At 46.0% G+C, this 24585-nt stretch overlaps 1 protein-coding gene and 1 pseudogene across 4 annotated transcripts in view; both read left to right on the forward strand.

Moving 5' to 3' along the window:
• The window catches only part of FRMPD4 (FERM and PDZ domain containing 4), a 550653-nt gene that overhangs the window by 441748 nt on the left and 84320 nt on the right, over nucleotides 1-24585 (forward strand). For all 4 annotated transcript variants that reach the window (XM_059157257.1, XM_059157256.1, XM_059157259.1 and 1 more), the window contains exons 3-4: nucleotides 15707-15867; nucleotides 20702-20804. In XM_059157257.1, the coding sequence (XP_059013240.1) occupies nucleotides 15707-15867; nucleotides 20702-20804 (264 nt within the window). The remainder of the gene's footprint in view (nucleotides 1-15706; nucleotides 15868-20701; nucleotides 20805-24585) is intronic.
• Nucleotides 17189-17398, forward strand: LOC131821281 (large ribosomal subunit protein eL38-like; annotated as a pseudogene).

Raw genomic sequence — 24585 nt, forward strand, 5'->3', positions numbered from 1 at the left:
GTATTGTACTTTCTTTAATTATTTTGTTTCATAGTTTTGCTTTTTTTTTTTTTTTAAAGATTTTATTTATTTATTTGACACACAGAGAGAGAGAACAAGTATGCAGAGAGGCAGGTAGAGGGAGAAGGGGAAGCAGGCTCCCTGATGAGCAGAGAGCCCGATGTGGGGCTTGATCCCAGGACCCTGAGATCATGACCTGAGCCGAAAGCAGAGGCTTAACCCACCGGTAACCGCATAGTTTTGTTCTAAAATGAAGCCCGGTGTTAGGATAGTCACTGTCTTGGAAGATAGTGGCCATTCTCTCAGTGACGATTCTCTTCTTCCTGCTGAAATTGATCACCCTCCCTCTTGATTGGAATCAGAACAAGGAAATCATCTGGTTTCTTCCCAGTCCACTTTTCCTTTTGCTCGCCAGCTCCTCTAGTCTGCTGGGTGCACCCTTCAAACCTTAGGACTACCTACCAAGTGTCGTGGGAGGACCACTGGCGTGCTCTGAAGATCCCTACCTCTGGGTCCTATCCAATAGCTCAGAAGTCAGGGTTGAGAATTACAAGGTTGGGCTTACTGCTACATCCTTTTCTAACATGGTTATTCCGATGTAGTCTCCAGGAAGAGATATGCCTCGTGGTATCCGAAATGTTGTATAGCCTCGTCTCAAATTCAATTCACACTGACTTACATTTACCCCAATGGCACACTGTTTATACAGATTACTGTCAAGCATATGATTCTGAGCATTTATTGTGTAGCTACCTTCCTATATTACCTGTCTTTTAAATGAGCAATCACCAATAAATCTCAATTTCAGGTTCCTTGGGAGTCATGCCTATCTGGCTTGATGGTATGAGGTGAGCTTGAGAACTACCAGCTCTGCTGAGCCCCTCAATCAACCCAAGGATGTGACTTGATTATTATTGCCTCTGACACATTAGAGTGTCGTTAACATAAAAGTCACCTCTTAAACACATTGAACTGAACTCAATTAATGTAATTGATTACCAGCCTAGCTGTAGGGATTTTTCAGCTTTAGGGAAACTGACAAACATTTTTGCCCTTTTAGATCCTACAATTAGATTCACAAGGCACAGTCAATATGCATTCTGCTGAATTCATCATCTTTAACGATGATAAAAATCTGGGTAGATGAGCTGGCTGTTGATAAAGACTAATTGTTGAAATGGTTTTCAATAGTGGTATTGACAAATAGAACTAAGTCCTTGAAAGATGAAGTTGATCATGAATTAATGGAACCTCTTCTGGATGTGAATTTATACCAGCCCGAATAGGTCCCTCATTTATTGCATCTCATTTGCTAAAGCTGAAGGCATGACGAGAAAAATGTATCTGTCTGGGTTCTGTTTAAACTGTGTAGTCCTTTGAACTATAACCCTCAAAATGAATATTACTGATTCATAAGTAAAATTAATAGTGTGTGCATTCAAGTTAATATTTAAGAACTGTATTAACCTTCTTTTCTGAGATCTTCTACTTTCATCTCCTAGAACATGGAGAGAATTTCAGGATTTTTCTTTTCCCAACCCAGTGTATCCCAGCTGCTATGCAAGTGGTAGATTTTAGAGCCTCCGACCTTTGCAGGAAGGATGTACTCTTGCTTACATAAAGGGTCTGGGAGTGGTACAGGGCAGCCTTCTAACATGGCTAATGGTTTTCTTCTTTAACCTCATTTGTCCTTGATACCACTCGCTCTCCTAAACATTCTTCCCTATTACCCAGCAAGTAACACGTACAGTTGTCCCAAACACCAGTCTCTTTAATGTCTCTGTGGCTTTGCCTGCCCTTCCCTTGGATTGGAACATAATTTCCTTCCTTAGCCATCTGGTATTTACCTCCTCATATCTCTAGACTCTACTCATGGTCATCTTCTCTGTGAGGTACTTCCTAGTCCCCCGACTGCATAGGCTGATTACCCCCATGGAATGTGCCCCCAGAGTATGGCGTATATCTTTCCTTGGCACCTGCCTCCAGCAATCTGTTGGACTCAGATGTTTTTATCTGTAGCTTCTCCTACTGGACTAGAATTTCCTTCAGGGCATAGAACCATGGAGAACTTCACATTCCATTGGACTACAACTTTTTTCAATAAAGGAATGAATGTATGAGTAGACCAATGGCAGGGAAACTGTCCTCTCAAGATCATTCTACCTCCTTTCCCTCTGCCTGGGATCTTCTACATGGCTAGCCTCCCAGCTGAATCCCTCACTTCATCCAGGTCTCAAGTCACCTCCTCGGAGAGGCCTCCGCTCCCGTCTCATGCAACTCACCCACCCCCTTTCACGCTCGATCCTGCTGTATATATATATATATATATATATATATATATATATTTTTTTTTACGTAAAATCATATCAGCCACCAATAATATGAGATATGGTTTATGTTTGATTTTTATCACCTCTGTCTCTCCACTAGAAGAGGGGCCGGCAAACCTTTTTCTGTAAAGGACCAGGTAGGAAATATTTCAGGCTTTGTGGGCCAGAAAGCTTCTGTTACCATTAGAACTGCTGCCTTGGTAGCGTGAAAACAACCACAGTATATTAATAGAAGGGCATGGCTTTGCTCCAATAAAGCATTATTTATTAAAGCAGCCAGAGGCCAGATTTGGCCTGTGGGCTACAGTTTGCTGCCACCTGGGCTAGAAGAGAAGCTTGTGGGTCTGAATCACAGCCACATCCGGGTACCAGACACATAGAAAGGTTCCACTAAATAGTTGTTGAATTAAATAACAGAAGAGCCTGATTTTGACTGAATTTGCAAAGTCAGTGGCTGTTAGCCTGGGAGGAAAGGATAGACAAAAATCTCCTGGCTAGCCTGTTGACTCCTCTAAGTCATGAAAATGGCTGGTATGTGGGTAATACTGACAAAAGATAGTTTACTGAGAACTTCTACAGAGACAACCAGAGAAAATGCTTCAGTTAGGACAAAAGGAAATTGTTTTTTCATTTAAATTAGGGAGTTAGAAATGAATTCTATGGCAGTCAATCCAGGAAGCTAAAGTCTTCATTGTATTTAAAGGTTTATATGTGGAAAATGCATTGCATCCAGAAAGAAGTATTTATTTAATAGGTATTTGGGATTTGTTTGTGCTTTAAGAACTGTAGGTGTAAATATAGGTATGGTTGATGTATTATAAATAGTATTAATTGAATAATTGATCTCAGTATTGCTCTCAGTGCAGAAATGATTATTGCTCTTGGCTAAGCATTAGAACAGAACTTCTAATCCTATTTTCCAATTGGAGTCTGGATGAGGACGTTCCTCATCAGTTCATTGCCAAGGGTGTGATTCCTAGGACTCAGCAGGTGTCTACATTGGAGAGAGGGATGGTGTGGTTGAATCCTGGCAGAGAATGGATAGATGGAGGCACAGATAAAGAAATCAGTGAGTCCCACTGAGGCACCCAGGGACCACCGACTAGCCGCACCTGGGACAGCACCACTACGTGCTGTCGCCTGCAGGGACTGAAGCACCCATCGCACAGAGCAGGCAGAGAAGGAAGCAGGCTTGGATCTGGGACCTCAGGTAGAGCGGTTGAGTTCATGTGTATGGAGCGTAAAAGAGGGGAAAATGAAGTAAACAAACAAAACTCAAAGCAGGAAAGATGTGGAACCTTGGGCTGTAACATAGTTCAATATCTAAGGAAACTGAATTTTCTCTAGGTAGGGGCTATGAACAATTATTTTAATGCAGAAAAGATTAGAAGATCACAATTTCTTTTTTAATTTTTAAAGATTTTATTTATTTATTTGAGAGAGAGCAGAAGCAGGGGAAGGAACAAAGGGAGAGAGAGAAGCAGGCTCCCCGCTGAGCAAGGAGCTCCCAATGCGGGGCTCGATCCCAGGACCCTGAGATCATGACCTGAGCCGAAGGCAGATGCTTAACTGACTGAGCCACCTAGGTGCCCCAGGAGACCACAGTTTCTTGATTAAATAGAACCGTTAGCTGAAACCTTTAATTCTGTGATTTCTTTGCCATCTTCTTTTAACATCTGTCAGACATTCTCAGTCATCAGGGGTGCCTGGGTGGCTTGGTCGGTTAAGCATCCAACTCGTGATTTTGGCTCAGGTCTTGATCTCTAGGTCATGGGATCAAGCTCCTGCACAGGGCTCTGTGCTCAGCGGGGAGTGCCCTTGAGATGTTCCCCGTCCCCTTCCCCTTCCCCACTCACATGCTCGTTCTCTCTCCTTCTCTCTCTCAAATAAATAAATAAGACCTTTAAAAAAAAGAAAAAGTTCTTAGTCATCAAGGGACCCTTACTGCCTAATCACTTTTTCAAATCCTTTGTGTAAAGATTATAAAATCTTGAAATTTACTAAGTGTGGCTAGTCATCCCTCTAAAAGTATGTCCTTTTTAAAAATCAGTTCATGTTTTTTAAAATATCTCCATGCTGTACCTATTTATTTAATTATTTTTCATCAACTCTACACCCAACATGGGGCTCGAACTCACAACCCCGAGATCAAGAGTCACCTGCTCTGTCAACTAAGCCGGCCACATGCCCCAAACCAGTTCACGTTTTTCAATATTATCTTAGGTCACGGTTTCTCACAACTCATAGTTGGAATTTACAAACCCATGGGATTGTTTTCACTTTCCAAATATAAAACTATAATAGAAATTTTCAAAGAATACACATTAATCACAGAGATCTATACAGCAGCCCCTGGGAGTGGGGGAGGGGCACCCCCTGCATCTTCAACCCTCTGCTTCCGTCGTCTCCTGCTCTAAAGTGTGGATAGACTCCAATTTGATGGAAACAAATTTTCAGACCTAAAGTGATGATTTTAACAGCTTGAGAAAGGCTTCGCTCATTGTTATCAAGTCTTTTGTTCAAAAGTGGATTTTCGTGTAGGTACAAAAAAATAACGGTAATCATTCAAGATGGAATGTTCTTCCCTGCCCTGCCCTGCCCTGCCCTGTAATTCGTTATGCTCTGTAAACGACAGATACCAATTGAAACTTAGAAAGATCTGGAGTGGTTAGGTTTCCAACCTCTAAAGGTTCAGTCTTTTGGAGCCCAAAGCTGGAACACATGTAATAACCATCAGTTCATCTGACCCAAACCTGGGGCCACTCTGTTTCATCTTGTTTGCTGGGATTCGCAAGGATTAGACAAGCAGAATGAAATGTACCATTTCCCATCAGCATGTTAACTTCATTTGTAGGTTTCTAAACTTGATTCGTAATAGATTGGAACGTGAGAGCTGGGCTTTTTTTAAGAGCTGTGCTGAGCTTTGTAATATCCATGATTCTGTCTGTCATGTTTGCATATGTAAAACACTTTTTGGGCTCACACGATAAATCAGATTATACAGAACAGAAATCTCCACATTTTTTGCTTTTGTACTCCATTCCCATTATAGATTTTATTTATTTATTTCAGAGAGAGAGAGAGGTAAGAGCACAGGCATGAGTAGGGCGGGGCAGGGAGCAAGGCAGAGGGAAAAGCAGACTTCCTGCTGAGCAGAGATCCTGATGCAGGGCTCGCTCCCAGGACCCTGGGACCATGACCAGAGCCAAAGATTGACGCTTAACCTTAACCGTCTGAACCACCCAGGGGCCCTCCATTCCTATTACCAAAAAAGGCTTTGAACATGTAAACTCCGAATATGTGTTAACTTATATGTAATTTATATGTATATACACCCACGCCACAGTAAAGCGTATGTTATGGAAAGCATGAAGCACATGTGAAAAAGGTATTAAAATGGAATGTTAACATGAGATGAGATGAAGGCAGGGTATATTTTTTAATCACTTGTAAACACACTGTTATTGCTGCATTCCAAATTCTGTAATATTTTCATGACAGCAGCATGATTGAGGATGCTTATTTATTTTTGAGCACTGTCATTTACCACATTGTTGAATAAAAATTTGAGGGTCTGGGATGCCTGGGTGGCTCAGTGGGTTGAAAGCCTCTGCTTTCGGCTCAGGTCATGATCCCGGGGTCCTGGGATCGAGTCCCGCATCGGGCTCTCTGCTCAGCGGGGAACCTGCTTCCTCCTCTCTCTCTCTCTCTCTCTCTCTGCCTGCCTCTCTGTCTACTTGTGATCTGTCTGTCAAATAAATAATTTTTTTAAAAAAACTTGAGGGTCTGTTTGCAAGTTCAGCTTATGGCTTTACTTGGTTTCACTCACTGTCATCGGAAGCAGAAACCTATCAAGAGGCAACAGGACAGAACGTCTCACCAGCTTGCTTACTGTTTTCCATTCTCATCTCTGCAAGTCAGTTTGCCAAGATTCGGCCAGAAAGCTTCCACGTTCCTTGTTGTCCCTCAGCTGTTCTCACAAACCAAATGGGAGATGTTACTTGGTATTATATTTAACAAATGAGTTCACACACCACTGAAATGCTTCACTTGAGGATTTTTGAAAGGGTTGGAAAAATTCATTTCCAGGTTTTCAAAGGCTGCTGTTTTTATAGATATGTATTTGCATAATTTTCAATAAAACAAGCACATAACGGTAGCATCATTTTTAAACATCTGTTTCCCTACATTCTTAACACACACCCAGATTTCTTTTAAAATTGAAGTTACTCTCTCCTTCATTATTCTGATAGCTCCTTTACTCTGAAGAGACAACCTCTGGATGACAAAAGATTTAAAGGCTTTGGTTCAAAACCAACCATTTTATTGACATGCTAAAGCACTTGTTTCTTTGGTTCCTTGGCTTGTGTTCAGTTCTTTCCAGAGGCAGGCATCTCTAAATGTACCTGGAAGCCTTGTTTGTTCCAGCTGAAGCATCGACTCCACCAGTTTATACTTTTCTCTGTTTGCGCCAGGATCAGAGCATCCTAAGAATTGTCATTTTCTAATAGGGTCTAGTATCCTGTCGGATCGACAGCCAGTGTTTTTCTTGTTCAAAGTGTTCTTCTATACGATCATACAAAATTCAGAGTTCTCTTTGTTGAATTCTTTAAAATTGACTATTGAGATATCCTATTGAATAGCATTAAATCTATAAATTAGCTTAAAGAGAGCCGAGATTTTCAAATTTTGTCTACCCATTAGGAAGTCCCGTTTATTTCAAACTCTCATAAAATTCTCCAGGATTTTTCTAAACAGTTTGTGTCTTCTCCGTTAAGCATCCGGGATTCTGTTAGCTTCGCGAGTACTGTGTAAGCTTCCAAGCTTGACCAAACAGTTGGAAATCTTTAAATGCTCCTGCCGTGTTGTGGAATTGAGTGACAGTGGCCTGTGGAATTGATTAGTGAAGGTTGAGCTCTTCTGAACCCACAGTATGAATATTCATGAAGGCAGAAAGCATGAGACCCAGTATGTTATGTGAGCTGGAAATACATTATGTACAGTTATTTACTTTTATATTAAATTCAACTCCTCTTCAGTGGCGGCGTATGGTTGAGCCTTTTTGATCCCTGAGGCCAGAGGCTTGCCCAGATTTGCTTTCAAAAAATGGGTTTTGAGTGTAAAAACCCATCGATCGTGAAAGGGGTGGAATGCCCTGGACGTTCTCGATTCGGGGCGTTTCGATCCGTATTAGCAGGAGTTCCCGGATCTCCTAGCATGATGCCCCTGCTCAGGACGGTTTCTCTCCAGGCTTAGTCACTGCCCTCCCGGTTCTCCTCGCTCCTTCCTCAGAGCTTCTGTTTACTCACAGTTGCTGTTCTCACACACGGCACAGACTAGTCATGTGTTGAAAGAAAATCAAGAAAGTCACGTGTGAATATCATATTACACTCCCGCTGGTTGTCCATTCGAACATAATCACATCAATACTCAAACGTCCTCTGGATGTGTGCCAAGTTGAGATCTGAGCAGACCTCTCTGGTCTTCAGTGCACAGTCCTGCTCCAAGGTACCCTGGCCCAAGACTGAGGAGGTCCCTGAAGTTCACGGGCTGCCATTTCTTTAGGCCCAACCTGTGGATCTTGGTGTTTCACTAGACATAGCACCAACACCCGAAGTTTCTGCCACCTCACAGGACCCTTGGCCGTTGCCTCCTTAGTGGAGTTGCTCAGGGATGGTCACCAGGCTGTCTTCTTCATTAGACCCCGTAGAGGAACAAACCCAGTGAGAAGCCAGCAAACACTTTTTTCAGGATGTCACTTTGGTACACACACATCACTGTAATCTGGACCTGCTGAAAACCCATCCTGTGGTCTCATCTACTTCCGGAGCTCCCTCAGCTGTCATCTGTCAACTTGAATAATCCATACTTCGGAGTTGTTGTGGTTTTTTTTTTTTTTTTCCTTCCTTCCTTCTTGTTCTAGGGAATTCTGGTTTGCCTAACTTAGAACTTTTGTTCAGAGCTTTTCTTATTAGGCTCCCTCACAGGCCACAGGAGGGCTTAGGAATTTTTACCCTTACACTGCTACCCATGTGCATTCAGGGGTATGAGAAAGTCATGAAGAAGAGATTATAGCATTCCTGTGGATGTCCTGTCAACTGCGATAATGAGGCGGGGGTTAGGGACAGTTTCCTTTGGAAGTGTCTGTCGTGTTTGTGAAATGTTAACATCCAGTCATAAATGGTGTGGACAATAGGGTTGATAGAATCCAAGGCGAACTCTGGAATTCCAGGGGTTTTAACCAATAGAAATCACTGTTTAATGATTGTATGAGTGAGCTTTTGGTGCCTAACAAGCATCTCCCAAATTCGGTGTCACGCCATCATTACTTACTTACTAGCGCGTATTTGGCCAGCTGCTCTAGGCTGGGGGGCTGGGAAGCTCCGCTCGCTCCACGTGGCTCCTTCCTGAGCTGCCAGCTCTGGTTTGTTCCACGTGCGTGGTGACGATAAAGGAGCAAGAGCACAAGACCAACTACAAAGGTGTTTTTTGTTTGTCACACCTGGGCTCTGCCGTGTGCTCGCTTTGCACAGTAAGGTGTTAACTGAGTCAAGGGACAGCGAAATGTGAACTGCGTGCAGTGGGAGGCTCTGAAAGGCACGTGGCATAGCGTGGCCAGTCACATCCTGGGCTGCAAATGAAGAATAATTCAGTTGGTCACAGAGACCAGTACTAGCGAGGTGAACATGGAATATCTTGACGTGTAATGCTATCACCTAATCCCAGCTGGCCTCCCCTTGCAGAGTCACAATGGCAATGGCCTTCTTGAGTAGAACTTGGGTGCACCTGTTCGTTCATACTTCTTTTCATTCCAGTCTTACCTACCCATGTATCCGACCTGCCACCATGTTTCTACAGTTTTTAATTTGACAACACAAGTAATAACTTCCAAATTTAGTTTTTCCCACCAGAGTCTTTCCCTTCCGCACATATTCCATAAAAGGACATCACTGTCTCTGATAAGTGCATATAAAAATGGAATCACTTTGGGTCTTCTTATAGCATTCTATCTACCAGTCAAAGTCAGTTCTTGTGATATGCTGAGTGTATCCGTCTTTGACTTCTGTGGAGGAAGAAAGTCTCCCAATACTTTAGGAAAGCCCTTTCCTTTTGTTATGGGGGCGGGGGTTGGACAGCAAGATCACCATCATTCCTTTAAAATGAATCTGTCAGGAACAGGGTGATTATTCATTGAATCTTGGTGGGCACGTTTTCCATCTCAATTAACAGAGCCTGGATTTTTAGGTCTCTGATTCCTGGCCTGTGTGTGTGTGTGTGTGTGTGTGGTGTATGTGTTGCAGAAGGTTGGGGGCTGGGACTGGAAGGTTGTGGAGCTCATCAGTTGTCTTCTTGCAGCGTTAGCATGAGAATTCACTGAAGCATGTCGAGCAGGTAAAAAAAGGTGTTGCTTTCTCAGCTCACTGTGAAAGGACTCAAGCATCTTTATGAAAAATACTGCAAGGTGAGAGCCAAAAACGTGCTTACCTTAATCCAAACCACCAAATGATGTTTCATGGGGGCACATTTTTGTGTAGAGCCGTTCCTGCTGGAAAAAAGACAGGTTGATTATTTTTAGATAATTTATTCTGAAAATACCACCTGTTGCACAAGAATAATAATACCATTGGAAGGTTATCCTCAAGTGCAAACAAAACAAGAAGAATGCAAAAAATGAAAATGCTGCAGCAAACACCGACCACAAAATACACGTTCAGTTGTGGGTCTCAATGTTACTTGGGCGGGGAAAGAACAATGAAGGGATGTAGACCAATGTCACACTCTCTGTGGACACAGCTGGTGGCAGCATCTCCATCTCCTCTGTCCCTTAGAACTTAAGTGGTGCTTCTCATTTTCCCCATGACGTGGGTTCCTTCCCAGCCCTGGACTGCATGTTCACTTAGAGTTCTAGAAACATGGCCAAGAAAAATTTACTGATTCAGTCCTTAGAGAGCCTGGATTTTATTCGTTCTTCTTTGATCTGTATTCTGGCATACTTATACTTGTGTTTATTGTGTCATCGCACTTGATAAGATTTTTCAAATGAAAGTTCTCAGAGCTTAGCTACGATTTGGTGAGACAATTCATCGGGCGTTGGGCTATCGACATTTGAAATGATACTGGGTTTGTGTTCATATTTTAAGAGTGAATGTGTTCGTAATATCTGAAATCTATTCCTTTCTATTCATTGACCTCGAGAGATGAAAATAACACGTCGCTTTTTAAAAAAAATATTTATTTGACAGACAGAGATCACAAGTAGGCAGAGAAGCAGGCAGAGAGAGAGAGAGGAGGAAGCACGCTCCCTGCCGAGCAGATACCTGATGTGGGGCTCGATCCCAGGACCCTGGGATCATGACCTGAGCTGAAGGCAGAGGCTTAACCCACTGAGCCACCCAGGCGCCCCCACATTGCTTTTTTTTTTTTTTTTAAGATTTTATTTATTTATTTGACAGAGAGAGAGAAAGAGAGGGAAAGCACAAGCAGGAGGAACAGCAGGCAGAGGGAGAAGCAGGCTCCCTGCTGAATGGGGAGCCCAGTGTGGGACTCAATCCCCGGACCCCAGGATCATGACCTGAGCCCAAGGCAGATGCTTAACTGAGCCACCCAGGTGCCCAGCACATCACTTGGTGAATGCTGATTACATGCCAGACATTTTTTTTTTTTAAGATTTTATTTATTTATTTGACAGAGAGAGATCACAAGTAGGCAGAGAGGCAGGCGGTGGGGGGAGGGGTAGCATGCCCCCCCGCTGAGCAGAGAGCCCAATGTGGGGCTCCATCCCAGGACCCCAGGATCATGACCTGAGCCAAAGGCAGAGGCTTAACCCACTGAGCCACCCAGGCACCCCATGCCAGACATTTTGCTAAATGCTTCACTTCTATTCATTCATTTCATCTTTGCAGCTGTCCTAAGCCATGGTGACTGCTCATATTGCCATTATGCAGATGGAGAAACTGAGGCATAGAGTCAGGAAGTAGTTCTTACACGTCGCACTGCTAGGAAGTAGGGGTGGGAGCTGCAGAGTTGGGCTTCAGAGAGTCCGGCTACAAAATCTGCCCGCAAACGACCCTATGAGTCTCACACTTGCCCTGTACTTGGGCAGGAACATTTGTGTGTTTCTTGTGGAAACCATAAAGGGTTAGCTGTTCGCAACCAAAATGGCTCCTGCGATTTGCACACATCAAGACGTAAGAGTTGCACTAGACGATGTGCTGATATGTCCTTCCTCACTTCAATGTCCTCCGTGAGCAGGAAGGAGGTTTCAGAATAGGAATCCCAGCCCTGTCGAAGTGGCCTCCAAATATGTTAAAAACCCAGTGATTTCTTGCCATCCCCGCCGCTCTCACTCTGGTCCAGGCCCCCATGTATTTTGTCAGGATGGACCCCACGGGCCCTGTAAAGCTCTCCCTGCCCCCTGCCCTGCCCAGTCTCCTCCTGTCTGCCCTCGGCAAGGGCCGCTCGCAATCACTTCTCCACTCGGAACCTTCCAAAGGCTGCTGGGTTCACTCAGCACAAAACACAAAGCCCCTCCAAGAGGCTGTGTCACACATACACACACACACACACACACACACACACAGGTCCTTTATTTACCCCTGAGTCCCTCAGCGCCTCCCCATCGTCCTACCACTGGCCTCCCCGCTGTCCCTTAGGCACACTCTCCCCAGGCACAGCCTGTCTCAGGACCTTTGCCCCTAGAGGCTCCTGTCCCTGAAATACTCCTCCTCCCCCAGATGTTTATCCGACTCCTGCTAGAAGCTCAAAGTGTCCCCTTCTGGCATTATTTTTCTCCACGTGCTTATAAAGACCTGATATGCGATACATTTTACTAATTTCTTAGATCATTTTCTGTCTCTGAATACCAGAGTGAACATTTTATTATTTTTATTCGGCTTTGATTCCCATTGTATCCCTGGAAGCGAGAAGCCTGTGGGCGTTCAATAAGTATTTGTTGACTAAATGAATGCATTATGGAGTTGTTTCGGAGAATTAAATGAACTAACATATGGAAATAATTTCAAAAATTGCTTAGCATGAAATTAGTGTTTAATAAATGTCAGGTATTCATAAGATAATAATATTAGAGTTATTGAATGAATGATGAATTAAAAATTGGAGACTATTACTTTATCATGCGGAGGAAAGAGAATAATCAAGTTATAAATGCTTTAAATACCCTAACTTACATTTGCAGTAGAGGCTGGAGGAGGTGGTCTGGGGCATCATTTGTGCTCTCTTGTCCTACTACCTAGAAGGAGAGCTAGATGCCACATTTCCCTGAGCAGGAAGTGGTCCCCAGTCCTCGGTACACTTTGGAATCACCAGGGGATTCTTTCAAGATTAACCCTGCCTCGTACCCTCAGATATTCTGATATGATTGGTCTGGCGGGAAACCTGGGCATTAGGACTTTTGAATCCTCTCCGGGTGATTCTGATGTGCAGCCAAGGCTGGGAACCCGTGCCAGAAGCTTTTCACAGACTGGCAGTGGCACGGGGCAAAGCTTTCCCCTGTCCCTTCTACCCTGGCAACGGGAAGTTCTGCCAGCCGGGGTCCAGGTCTCTGTTCTGCAACACGGGACACCATGAGCAGGTCAGTTCACTTCCACCACCTTCTTCATTTAGAATATGTCTTCTGGGGGTTATGGTGCAAATGACTAGCCTAAGACCAGACCCTAAAACTATGGGAACCCCCTTCCCTTTTTTCCCCGTTATTCCATCTGGGGCCAGCAGGAGAGCCCCATTTACAAAGGTAGCCTAAGGACAGCGTGCTCAGAGGGATGCCTGGGTGGCTCAGTCCGTTAAAGATCTGCCTTTGGCTCAAGTCATGATCCCAGAGTCCTGGGATAGAGTCCCAGATGGGGCTCCCTGCTCAGTGGGGAGCCTGCTTCCTCCTCTGCCTGCAGCTCCCACCTCCCTTCATCCTAAGTGTGTGACCTGCCCTTGTAGCCACATCTGAACTCTGGGTCCAGAGAGACCTTCCCTCCCCGCTGACCCTTCGGTGCGGTCACTCTGAGCCCGCACACGTCTAGGATGGCGGTGGGACGTTGGAATGGGACACCACCAAGGCCAGCTTCTTGGGTGCGTGACCCAGGCAGTAACACAGGGCCCTGACCTGGGTTTCACATTCTGCTGTCTTGAGGTTCTGAATTAGGTTCGGGTGACAGTGTGTGCGTTTTGATTTTGCACTGTCAGTGCAGATTATGTAGCTGGTCAAGCGTGTGACACTTAGGAGACCTGGTGTGAGTTGCACCTGGCTTACCTCTGAGAATCGTGTGACCTTGACCCAGTTACTCTTCTGTGTTTGGCATTTGCACTGAGGAGGTCGTGGGGTCAAACTGCCGTTCCTGTGGGGTGTTCTGAAGATAACATCGGGTAACAGATGAGTGTCAGCGTGCAACGTGTAACACGTTAGCTCTCGACAAACACTTCTCTTTTTCTGAGCCTTTCAGACTGCGAGCTGCTAAATCGAAGACGTGTCCTTTCTGAGTAAAGGGGAATTTTAAACTTTTATTTTCTTAGTCGGTGGTACATGCCTAGAGGACAGATCCTGGAGGGTTTCCATTCGTTCTTCTCAACTCTTATTAATTACACAAAAAGACCACAGAATTCGTCCTTCTCAATCTTCTCCCCCCCCCCCATTTGAACAATGTGTTGTCCACATGGCATATAGAATAGCATCTTTTGAGGTATTTCAAAATGGTCTTCTTTTCCTTATTGAACATTAGAGAGCAAAAAAAAAATTGAATGAAGTCCACATCATTGAAATAACAGTGCCTGCATTCCTTACAGGAGGGTGCTGGTGTTCAGACTAATAGCTCTTCGCTCACAAAAGGCTACACTGGCTGCAGTCTGTGAGCGAAGCCTTCATGAAGAGTCCGGGGAGTTGGGGTTTGACCCGACACTCCGGCATATGAAGCGTGGGCCCTGGGAACCAAGAAGCCACTATTGACTTCGGCTTCCTTCCTGGGATATGCAGATGGTAACACCAGCCTCGCTATTCCCAGATTGTTCGGGGCGTCAAATACGATACTTGTGGATGCATTTTGAAAATTTTTGAATGCCATACCTATTTTGAGGTTTAAATGATGTTTTTTAAAGAGTTTATTTATCCATTTGACAGAGAGAGAGAGAGAGAGAGAGAGAGAGAAAGAGACCACAAGTGGTGGGGAGGGGCACAGGGAGAGGGAGAAGCAGGCTCCCTGCTGAGGAGGGAGCCCATCGCGGGGCTCCACACAAGGACCCCGCGATCATGACCGGAGCTGAAGACAGACACTTAATTCGCTGAGCCACCCAGGCGCCCCTTGAGTTTAAATTACTGATAAAACTTCTGAAGTTAGATGTGAACAAAGAGATTCATTTAAATCAGTTGAAAATTTCTCCAGAATATAAATGCCAGGAGTTAGTTTCCCATCTTTTTTGGAAGGGGGAAATGTGGTCGACACCAGAATAACGTATCACCACTGGAATGATCCCCATCCCTTCCGTTTCATGGGAGCCAGAAGCTGTAGATCCTACTTACTGAATATCCATAATCTTCTGAGCTGCTTTCTCGGCATATCAGTTATAAATCAATAGTGTTCCGCAGACAGTTCTCTCTCTACATATTCATTCAATGATTGATCGTGAATCTGCCCTGTGACAGCTGCTGCTCTAGGCAGCCGGGATGAATGAGTTAACAAAAGAAACTTCCTTGTCCTCGTGGAGCTTCCTCTCTAGGAGTGTAGACAGCAAAACAATTTTTTTTTTTTTTTAAAAAGTGTGTTCTATAGCTCATCAGCAAGTAATTAGTGCTATGAGTGAAAATGTAGAAGAGGGGGGCGCCTGGGTGGCTCAGTGGGTTAAAGCCTCTGCCTTCCACTCAGGTCATGATCTCAGCGTCCTGGGATCGAGCCACGCATCGGGCTCTGCTCAGTGGGGAGCCTGCTTCCTCCCCTCCCCGCCCCCCCCCCCAGCCTCCTGCTTGTGATCTCTCTCTTTCTGTTAAATAAATAAATAAAATCTTTTAAAAAAAATGTAGAAGAGGGTAAAGGGGTTGTGGGTGTGGGGGACCAGGCATGCGGTGTATGTGGCTAAAGGGTCACACCTGAGCAGACCAGAGAGCGGGTAGGGGGCTCCACACCCATGTAGTGGTAGGATCAGCATTTCCGCTTGGGGGAACAGCCAGTGCAATAGCCTAATGCTGAAATGGGTCTGGTGTTTTCAAGGGATTAAGGAGGGGATGCAGGAAGCATAACTGTGTGCCTTCCCGCGTCTTCCCCAGGCTCTCCCAGACAGGGAATTGAACGTTTGGAAAGGAGAGGGAGAATGTGATTGCCAAGCCATTGCCAAACACTTACACTAACACCTTTTTTCCATTGTGTGTGCTTTTCCCACAGTCACATGACGCAGGGCATCCCATTTGACGACCCTCGGTTGGAGAGCTGCCAAATCCTCCCTCCGGCCCCTCGGAGGGTGGAGATGAGGAGGGACCCCGTACTGGGGTTTGGTTTTGTGGCTGGGAGTGAGAAGCCGGTGGTCGTTCGCTCCGTAACACCAGGTAAGCACCGGGCCCCGCTCCCGGTCTCCTGGGGTCACCTATCACACCCTGCCCCAGGGAGTGTCACTGAGTCCCATAAGTTTCATACCATTCCACGTTGAGCTGTGGAGTTTCTCCAACCTCGGGCTAGAGTCAGACCGCCAGAGGGACACAAAGGGCTCTGTAGAATGGGTTTCAACTGCCAAATGCATCATATCTTTTGACTTCGGAAAACACGGATCTATCATTTGTAACCATGGAAATGACCTACTTCTTAAAGTATGAATGCACATCAAAAGAGACAGGCGCTGTGCTGTATTTCGGTAAGTTCACGATTAAACTCCTTAGTGAACAAAAGCAGAGAGTGGCATGAAGTCACAGAAGGATTTTAGTCATCAGAGCACTTGGATTGTGTTCTGAGGATGCGCTCTTCTCCCCCCACTGGACGCGGAATATAGTTCTCTACCCCGCTGTTTCTGGGCTGGACCAGGTTGCGGACTTTGGCCAACGGCCTATTAGCAGAGATGACACTCAGAGGCTTGACAAGTGCTTGTACTGTTGACCTTCTCTATTGGATTTCTGTCATGGGAGCGGCAGGAGAGTTTCCCTCAAGAGGCTCTTACCTTTTCAGCCTGTCTGTGCTCATCCGAAAGGCCCAGACGCCCGAGAAGAAGTGACCATCGGAAAGCCTACTGAATCGGACGCTAGTTCGTCATCCAGTAATGGCTGACTGATCTCCAACGGGACAATTCCCAGCATCCCGCAGTAGGAGCCAATCATTAATGTCCTCTGCCTCAGGCTTTCTTATTAGACTCTACAGATGTTCGACATCCACACAGTTGAAAATAGTGCCCTTAGGAGGCAATTACCTGAAGTGGGCCGCCCTGGCCTTTCCAGAAACAAGGCTCTTTGACTGATTTCTTTTTTCATGATATGTATTTATGAGTTTATCTTAATGGACTTGTATTGGATTTATTCTCACACAAAAGGAAATTGCCTTCCATACTATTCCTCCTCAGGATTTGGCAAATCACGGACAGAGCTCAGGAGAACAGTCCTGTGGTGAGGAGCACAGCCTCTGGCAATGGACTGCCTGGGTTTGACGGGTTTGGAGCTCGCCTCTGCCCCCATTAGACGTGTTGAGCTTCCATGTTAATTCCTCTGCATTTCAGTTTGATGGACACTTCTCTGCATCCTCTGGATAATGGGGCTCATGCTCATATCTATCTTCAAGGGCTCGGGACAGAATGCAACGCATTCTAAGAGTGCAGGTAGCTTTTCTCCATCCCCACATCTTTATGCTTACTGTGCCGGCCTCCAGTGCCCTGCGTCCCTGGTCGCCATGCCTCATGAAATTGAAGGAATCGGGGACTTTGCTCTTAGGCAGGGAAAAGGATTCTAAACCTGTCAAGATCAAGAAAAATAAGGATCATGTGAAGTTCTAAGTCCAGTGCAGCAGAAACCTTTATACCCTGATCATCCCAGACAAAGAGAAGGCAGCCACGTGACGCTGTCCCTATCCCCAGGTTTGGCAGTGAAGAAGCCAAAATGAAGCCGGTACACTGATTGGAACTGTATTAAAATTTTAAAAGCTCAGAAAGTAAATAAATACATAAAAGAGCGCCAGGTACCTCCTTCTCATTTCAAATATATTTATTGTTATTATTACTAAACTCTAAAATATTTGGGCTACTGAGTCTGCCAGTTAAGGAGAATGAAAGGCATCTAGTGCGTAGTAGATGTCTCAAAAGTTGATTGCATTTTTCATTTTTTTGACATCATATAGTCCAGGGTAAGCCCTGTGACCACAGTCAACCACCTTACAGACTCGTACAGGGAAGAATCGGCTTCCTTTTCTCTCCCACCACTGACTCACCACGCAACCTGTTCCTGTTTGCCAAGCTTCCTCTTTTCTTAGCTGTAGGTCCTACCTCAATTCTCTGTATGGCATTGTTGAGCTTGACGCGGCTGAGAATTGTATTACTAAAATGAAAGAGATTTGTCGCCTACTGTGATAATAAAATAATACACCCGCATTATGAAAAACATACAATATAGATCATATAGAGGAGAAAGTTAAAAAAACAGAATCACCTGAGCTCCTACTACTCAGGGCGAGCCATTTTTTTTTTTAAAGATTTTTATTTATTTATTAGAGAAAGAGAAAGAGACCATGTGAGAGAGAACACAAGCACAGGAAGTGGGAGAGGGAGAAACAGGCTTCCCGCTGAGCAGGAGCCCGATGTGGGGCTCGATCCCAGGACCCTGGGATCATGACCTGAGCCAAAGGCAGACTTAACAACTGAGCCACCCAGGCGCCCCCAGGGCGAACCATTATTGTGTATGTAGAGGAGACAAGTCTGTGTATGAGGGTACGTACATTATATGTCATATGTATGAGCTATATAATGTAGGCTAGGTGTGTGTGCACACACCCTTTCCTGAGTGGGGTGACATTGAGCTGCTGCTTTCTGATAGAGGGACACTAACATCTCTGATTCTGAGATTCTCTTAAAGAGGAGTCCTCCCCAGAGCAGGCAGGAGATCTGAGTGTTGTTCTAGGTTTTCCTGTGTTGCTTCATCGTTCCTTTAACTTCTTCTTCGCCCGTGACTCTCCTGACTCAAACACCGACACCTCATTTTCGACAATCTTGAGAACAGTGGACAAAAGTGAAACAGATCAAAGATGACCATTTCCGATCATTTTGAGGTGTGAAAATAATGGTCCAATAAATTGTGGCTTTCATCAAAATGACTCTGCTGAAGTCTCAGATGATTTCTGTGGCCTGACTAGATTTTCTGTACCAGACACCCAAGCCTTCAGAGTATGGGGCACGAAACAGTTCTCTGAAAGGAGTTGTGTCTTGCTTCCCTCAGAAATTCTTGTTTAAGTTGCTTGATTAAATGAGAATATTTCCATTTGGCCAAAAAGCCTGGGTCAGATGTAAAAGTATGGCCTATTAATCGGCAAGTGGTTTTCGCAGGAAAGTAGTTAACGTCCATCAGCCAATCCATGTGAACATTTTTCAGTATTTGATCAGCATCTGATTTCTAACCATTTGTTGGACTGAATTTGAGCAAATGTTTGCAGATAATCCAATGGTTCTATAAACTCTCTTAAGTGATTTTCAGAATTTCTTATGTGTGCAAACACTGAATTCTCAGTTCCCACATCTTGAAATGAATATTTTTTTATCACGATATGAGGAAATATTAAGGTTTTCCCTACTTTTTTACTACCCAGAAAGAAGATTCATTTATGCTCCAGCTTCAGTGACACATATGCCAAGTGTCTGGGTGGGTGGGAAGCATCTGAATTCCTTTGAGATCCCGTCTCTGGCTATGAAGTGCTCATTTCAATTACTGAATAAAGTCATCGCAGTAATATTTGAGAGATCATCTTTCAGCTGCACCTATGACCTAGTGACAGACCTGGAAGTAAAATGAAAATTATAGTACCCTATCAATATTTGGGAGGTAATTACATTAGACATGGAGGTAGTTGAAATATTCATTTATAGGTTTTATTTGATACTGATGTATGCTTTATGCAGTTGTGGCTTTAAGTTTATCTGTCAGGAGACCTGGCAGTGACCAGTTTTTCAATTATAGGAGCAAGCTCAAAAGAGATGCTGGTCACCCTGAACTTGACCGAGTCCACAGACCTGAGCTGCAACCGGGTTCTATCCTTTAAGCCATTTCTTCCACCTGTGTGAGCCTGGGGCCTCTCATTCTATGGAAGGGATTGTAAGTGTCATTGGGATTCTAGGCAAGGCAGCTAGGCCTTTGCCTGGTATGTAATAAATGCTCAGCAAATATTAGCTCCCTGCCTCCTTGCAAAAACCAATGGAAACGACTATGATGGACCAAGACAAACACAAGAGTCCTCTGTCATCTCGTGCGAGCATGGGCACACGCACCCAGGCTTGGTCCCTGCCACGGTCCCAGCCACGGAAGGGACCAAACGACCTCACCCCCCAGCTGACACGACTGTCTGCTGCTTCCTGAACAATTTCAGCTTTAGCTCTGCTTCCTTGCCCCCACCTTTCAGACAAGAATCACGAAGGTGACCGCACTTCTTGAGCCTCCCCAGAAGCATAGAACACAGGCCCCAGCCTGTCAGTCCTTCCTCACGGGCTTGCTGCCTCCCCATTGCCGACAGTATGGGGCCTCCCTAGTTGGGCTGAGTAAGTAAACGCAACTTTGTTCAGGTCCCTTTGTGCCCCAGTGCTTTGGCCGCAGGCCGTCTGCACAGCTGGGTGGCCATCCCTTTGGGGCAACACCTTCTTTTTGGGGCTTCCACACCAGTATACTCAGTTGACCAGCAGCGTCTGGAGCCCTTGGGAGCTGGTGAGAAGCGCGTTACCTCCCCATCGCTCCTCCAAATCTACGGAATCAGCCTGCGGGGTTCCACGGTCCCCAGGCTTGCGCGTGTCCGTTCAAGTGTGCAGTTTTCCTAGGCCGCTGTGTCTCAAACCTGCCAGGAACGTTCTAGAGAAATGCCAGTGCCTGCTTCCCACCTCCAACGATTCTGATTTAATCGGCCAGGGTGTAGCCTGAGCCTCTGGAGTTTATCCAGAACTCCCCAGTTCATTCTTTCTCTCTCTCTTTTTAAATAAGCTCTACTCCCAACATGGAGCTTGATCTCATGACCCTGAGACCAAGATTCACGTGCTCCATCGACCAAACCGGCCAGGCACCCCTCCCCAGGTCTCTCTAATAACGTGCCACCAGGGTTGGGTTTTGTTTCGGCGGACAGCGCCAGGTGCTGATGATGAGTGGTGACGGGGCGAGGGTGACACGGATGGATCGGCGATGGTCTTCTCACCTGCGCTTTGCTCTCCTCTGTCTCCAGGTGGCCCCTCCGAAGGCAAGCTGATCCCTGGAGATCAGATTGTAATGATTAACGATGAGCCGGTCAGCGCTGCGCCGAGGGAGCGGGTCATCGACCTGGTCAGGTGCGTGACTCCCTCCCCTGGGCCCTGTTCTGCTGCGAGGGCTGATACGCAGCTCTGAGACCTCGTCCTGTGGAGGAATTCCTGTGAGCCAGTGAAGGGCAGTAACACGAGCCCACGTGTTCACCTTGACGGTGCTGGCGACACTGACCTCTAACCTAAAAACGCATGCCCCCTAAGCACCGAACACCCAATCGCCCATTCTCTATTAACTGCCAAAGTGCCTATGCTTCAGCTGGAGTGTTCTTTCACTCCTACTTTCATTGCTATATCCAAAGGTTGCATTTTTCCCCCTTCCAGCCTTACTGACACATAGATATTGCCTAATTGAGGAGGTCAAAACGCAATGCCCAAATTCCATATAAGTGAAGAGTAATTTTATATAATCCCATGGATATGCAAACATAGAGTTCACTGATTTTTTCATACTTGACTGATTCATTACTAAATTGTGAAAGTATCAACTGAAGCAAAAGGATAGTTAGGTCAAAGCTGTGACAGTTTAAAAATGTGCTTTTAGTGTATTGGCTTAGCTTGATCATTGATGTAAATAATTCTTTGTATGATAGTCTTAGTGGAGCACCAGAAAATCTGTTTTATATGATGTTAAAATATTGGTCAAGAGATCCTTGAAGCCCACTGGACTTCCTCTCCACAGCGTACTCGGGGCAAAAAGGGGTCATTAGAAGTTAGAAATGTAACCATGTCTATTGTCTGAGCAGATCCGCGTGTGCTCCGGGAGTGTTAAGGGATGATGGGTGTGTGACACTTGTCTTTTACAAACCGATCTTTTTTTCCAAACAATATTGAAGAAGAAGCTAAAGCTATCAGAACATTTTAAACTGAAAAGGGGATCTTCTAACCTTGATGCTCTTTCGTTACAAAATGTACATCCGTACTTTGAAAAGGCATTAAGTGGAGCATCTCTGGGGTTTTCCAGAGAAAGTTTCTTTCCCAAGTTCTGCAGCTTCTGCTTCACAGAGAAGCACTGGAGGGTCCTGTCAGTCCTTGGAAGTACTGGGAGAGGGGTAAGAAGACAGAGGAATAGAAATAGAGGCCGCTTACTTTTAGGGTGAGCAACATTTCCAGTTTGAGCTCAGCAAGGCCCGCCTCCTGGGCACCCTCACAGTTCTAGAAGGGTTGGCCACCCTACTTTTCCGTGTAGACCAGGGGCATAGAGCCTTTGCAACTGGCTGGCCAAGTCTGCAAGGGGCGTCCACATCTCTCAAGGGTTCCTCCTTGTGAACAGGCACTGAGGTTCATGTTAGACTCCACCTTGCATCAGGAGTGAGACCTGGCAACACCTCCAATTTTCCTGGGGGCCAGGAATGCAAGAATCTGGGGGTGACTCTGTATTGTCAAGCCCCAGGGAGAGAGCTGCAGTGTTGTCATTTGGAGCCACTTGTCTCTTGAGATGCTTGTGCTTGTCAGCGGGGACAGGTGTCGTCCAGGCGAGCTCCAAGCCTTATGTAGGCCTGCATCCTGGAGTGTCTTGTTCAGGCCTGATGGCAGGCCACGGGCTTCTTTTGTACCCCCCTGGGCACACCCTTCCGTAATCAGCTCTGTTGCCCTGTGTCCCCGGAGGATAGTAGGATATCGGAGACGGCTGTGTGGCTGTGCTGGGACTGGCCGGCTCGCTGCAGGACCGGGACACGGCAGCCAGGGTCTGAAAGTGGAATCAGGCCGGCTCGCTGCAGGACCGAGACACGGCAGCCGGGGCCTGAAAGTGGGATCAGCTCCCAGCAGTCCTAAAGGGGCATCGTGAGAGAGGTTTTCCAAAACACGGTTTCCTTCTGCATTAACGCGTTTGGGAGAAAATGGCCTCACCTTACACAAAGTCTCTAAAGAACTTTCTGTGTACCAGGGCCCAGTGTAGTTGTGTTGACTAAATGAACGACAGCTCGCGGTCCCCATCCAGCCTGCCACCTGTCTCCGCACAGCCCATGAGCTAAGAATGGTTTGGACCATTTTTAAATGGCTGGGAAAAAAATACAAGAAGACTATTTTGTGACACATGCATTCCATGTGAAATGCAAGTTTCCAGAGTCCATAAATAACATGCCAACAGTCGCACGCCACCATTCTATGCGTCATCTCAGAGGGTTTTCTCCCTGCGGTAACAGAGCTGGATACTTGTGACTTACACCCATCTGGCCCTTGAGAGGAAAATTTTGTCGGTCCCTCTAGCAGGAGAGAGTAAAGGAACTAATGGCATTTTCGCTTCTGATCCCTCCAACATGCCTGCATACTTGATCACGAGGTTGTGTTTGAAATGGAAAGCATGTATGCTTTTCAAACATTATTAAATACTTCAGGTGCCTAAACTCCCATTCCCCTGTCAAGGCCAAACCCTGGAGTCAGAGGTCGGAGGGCAATCGGTGAGAGCCGAGGTCTTCTCGCCAAACTGCCTGCAGTCAGAGCACCCCTTGGTAAGTGGGGGCTGCTCCTCTGACTGGCACTGGCTGTCAGTTCTCTTGGTGGCCTTGGTCCCTAGAAGCTGGCTATCCCCTGAAGCTCACCCATGACGTCTCTGAAGGCAGGAAGGGACACATCCTGAGGAGCCACCCCACATGCACGGGGGCCTGGCACCAGCAAGAACAGCTACCCTTCAAGTTGTCTGCTTGACCCCGTCACAGAGGACAAGAAGTCACCTCTCCCTGGATCTCGGCCCTTCTGACAACACCAAAAGTCCCGCTTTCAACTCCTTACCTGGGCTGGAGGAGGAAAGGGGAGGAGGCGGTACTGGCTGGCAGTAGCAGATCCCATGGTGCCTCTTTCTAGAAAGTTCTGGGGGGGTCTCACTTGTTTGCAACTCCCTTTGGAATGTGATCTTAGTCTCTTCATGGGTGTCCCACTGCTGTGTGACAAGGACATGGTTTAAATACAGAATGCAGCTGGATGTGGTGGAAACAGGTGACCTGGATCCTACATCCCATGAGGGAAGAGACCCTGTCTGTGTCATCCCCTTCTGTGTCCCCATGACCTGTTCCAAAGCCGGGCACGTAGTGCTCAGTGACCGTGCATTGAGTGAGTGGGTGGGCTCTGGAGAGCGCTTTGTGAAAGCTCCCCATTGCCATGGTTTCCCCCAGCCCCTCCTTCAGTTCAAGTTCTGCAAGCATGAATGTCAGCTAAGGGGTCCACCTCTCAGGAGACCCGTGTTTGATCAGGCAGCTACTGTGTACACGGGACACAGAGCGAAGGCACCAGACACCGAGAGGGATGAGACAGCACCCAGCCCTCGGGGAGCTGATGGTCCTTTGCCACCATGGCTAGTGCTGTCTCTTCAGGATGGACCTCCTCGAGACAGACAAGACCCCACATCGAACCCTTGGGGGAGTTTTGTCAGATTCGAAGGGATACTGCTAGTGAGAAAAACACATTGGCCATGGATGCCATGGAGATGATGAACGTGTCCCACAACCCTCAAGGTTGCTCCTTCATCTCCGTGCGATTCATTTATCTGCATGAAAGTAACAAGGTGCTATCTTTTAACCAGAGAAAGCCTCGTGCAATAATAATACGGTAGGTTCACGGAGATGAGATGCAGTCGGTCGCCGAGTTCCTATTGTGGCTGATACCTTCCAACTCATTAAACCAGAATTCGGAAATAACGCATTTCTCACTAATGAAAGAGTTCAAGTATTAGAAAAATCTTCCCCGTGCCTTTCCATCAGCTTAGTCATCTGTCTGCCATATGTGTACAAATCTTTAAAAACAGGGCTCGCGTAACATCATCCCTGGGCTTCTCAGCCGATACGTGTTTTAATGTTTGTGTCTTACACAA

The sequence above is a fragment of the Mustela lutreola genome, chromosome X (assembly GCF_030435805.1).
Source record: "Mustela lutreola isolate mMusLut2 chromosome X, mMusLut2.pri, whole genome shotgun sequence".
Lineage (NCBI taxonomy): Eukaryota > Metazoa > Chordata > Mammalia > Carnivora > Mustelidae > Mustela > Mustela lutreola.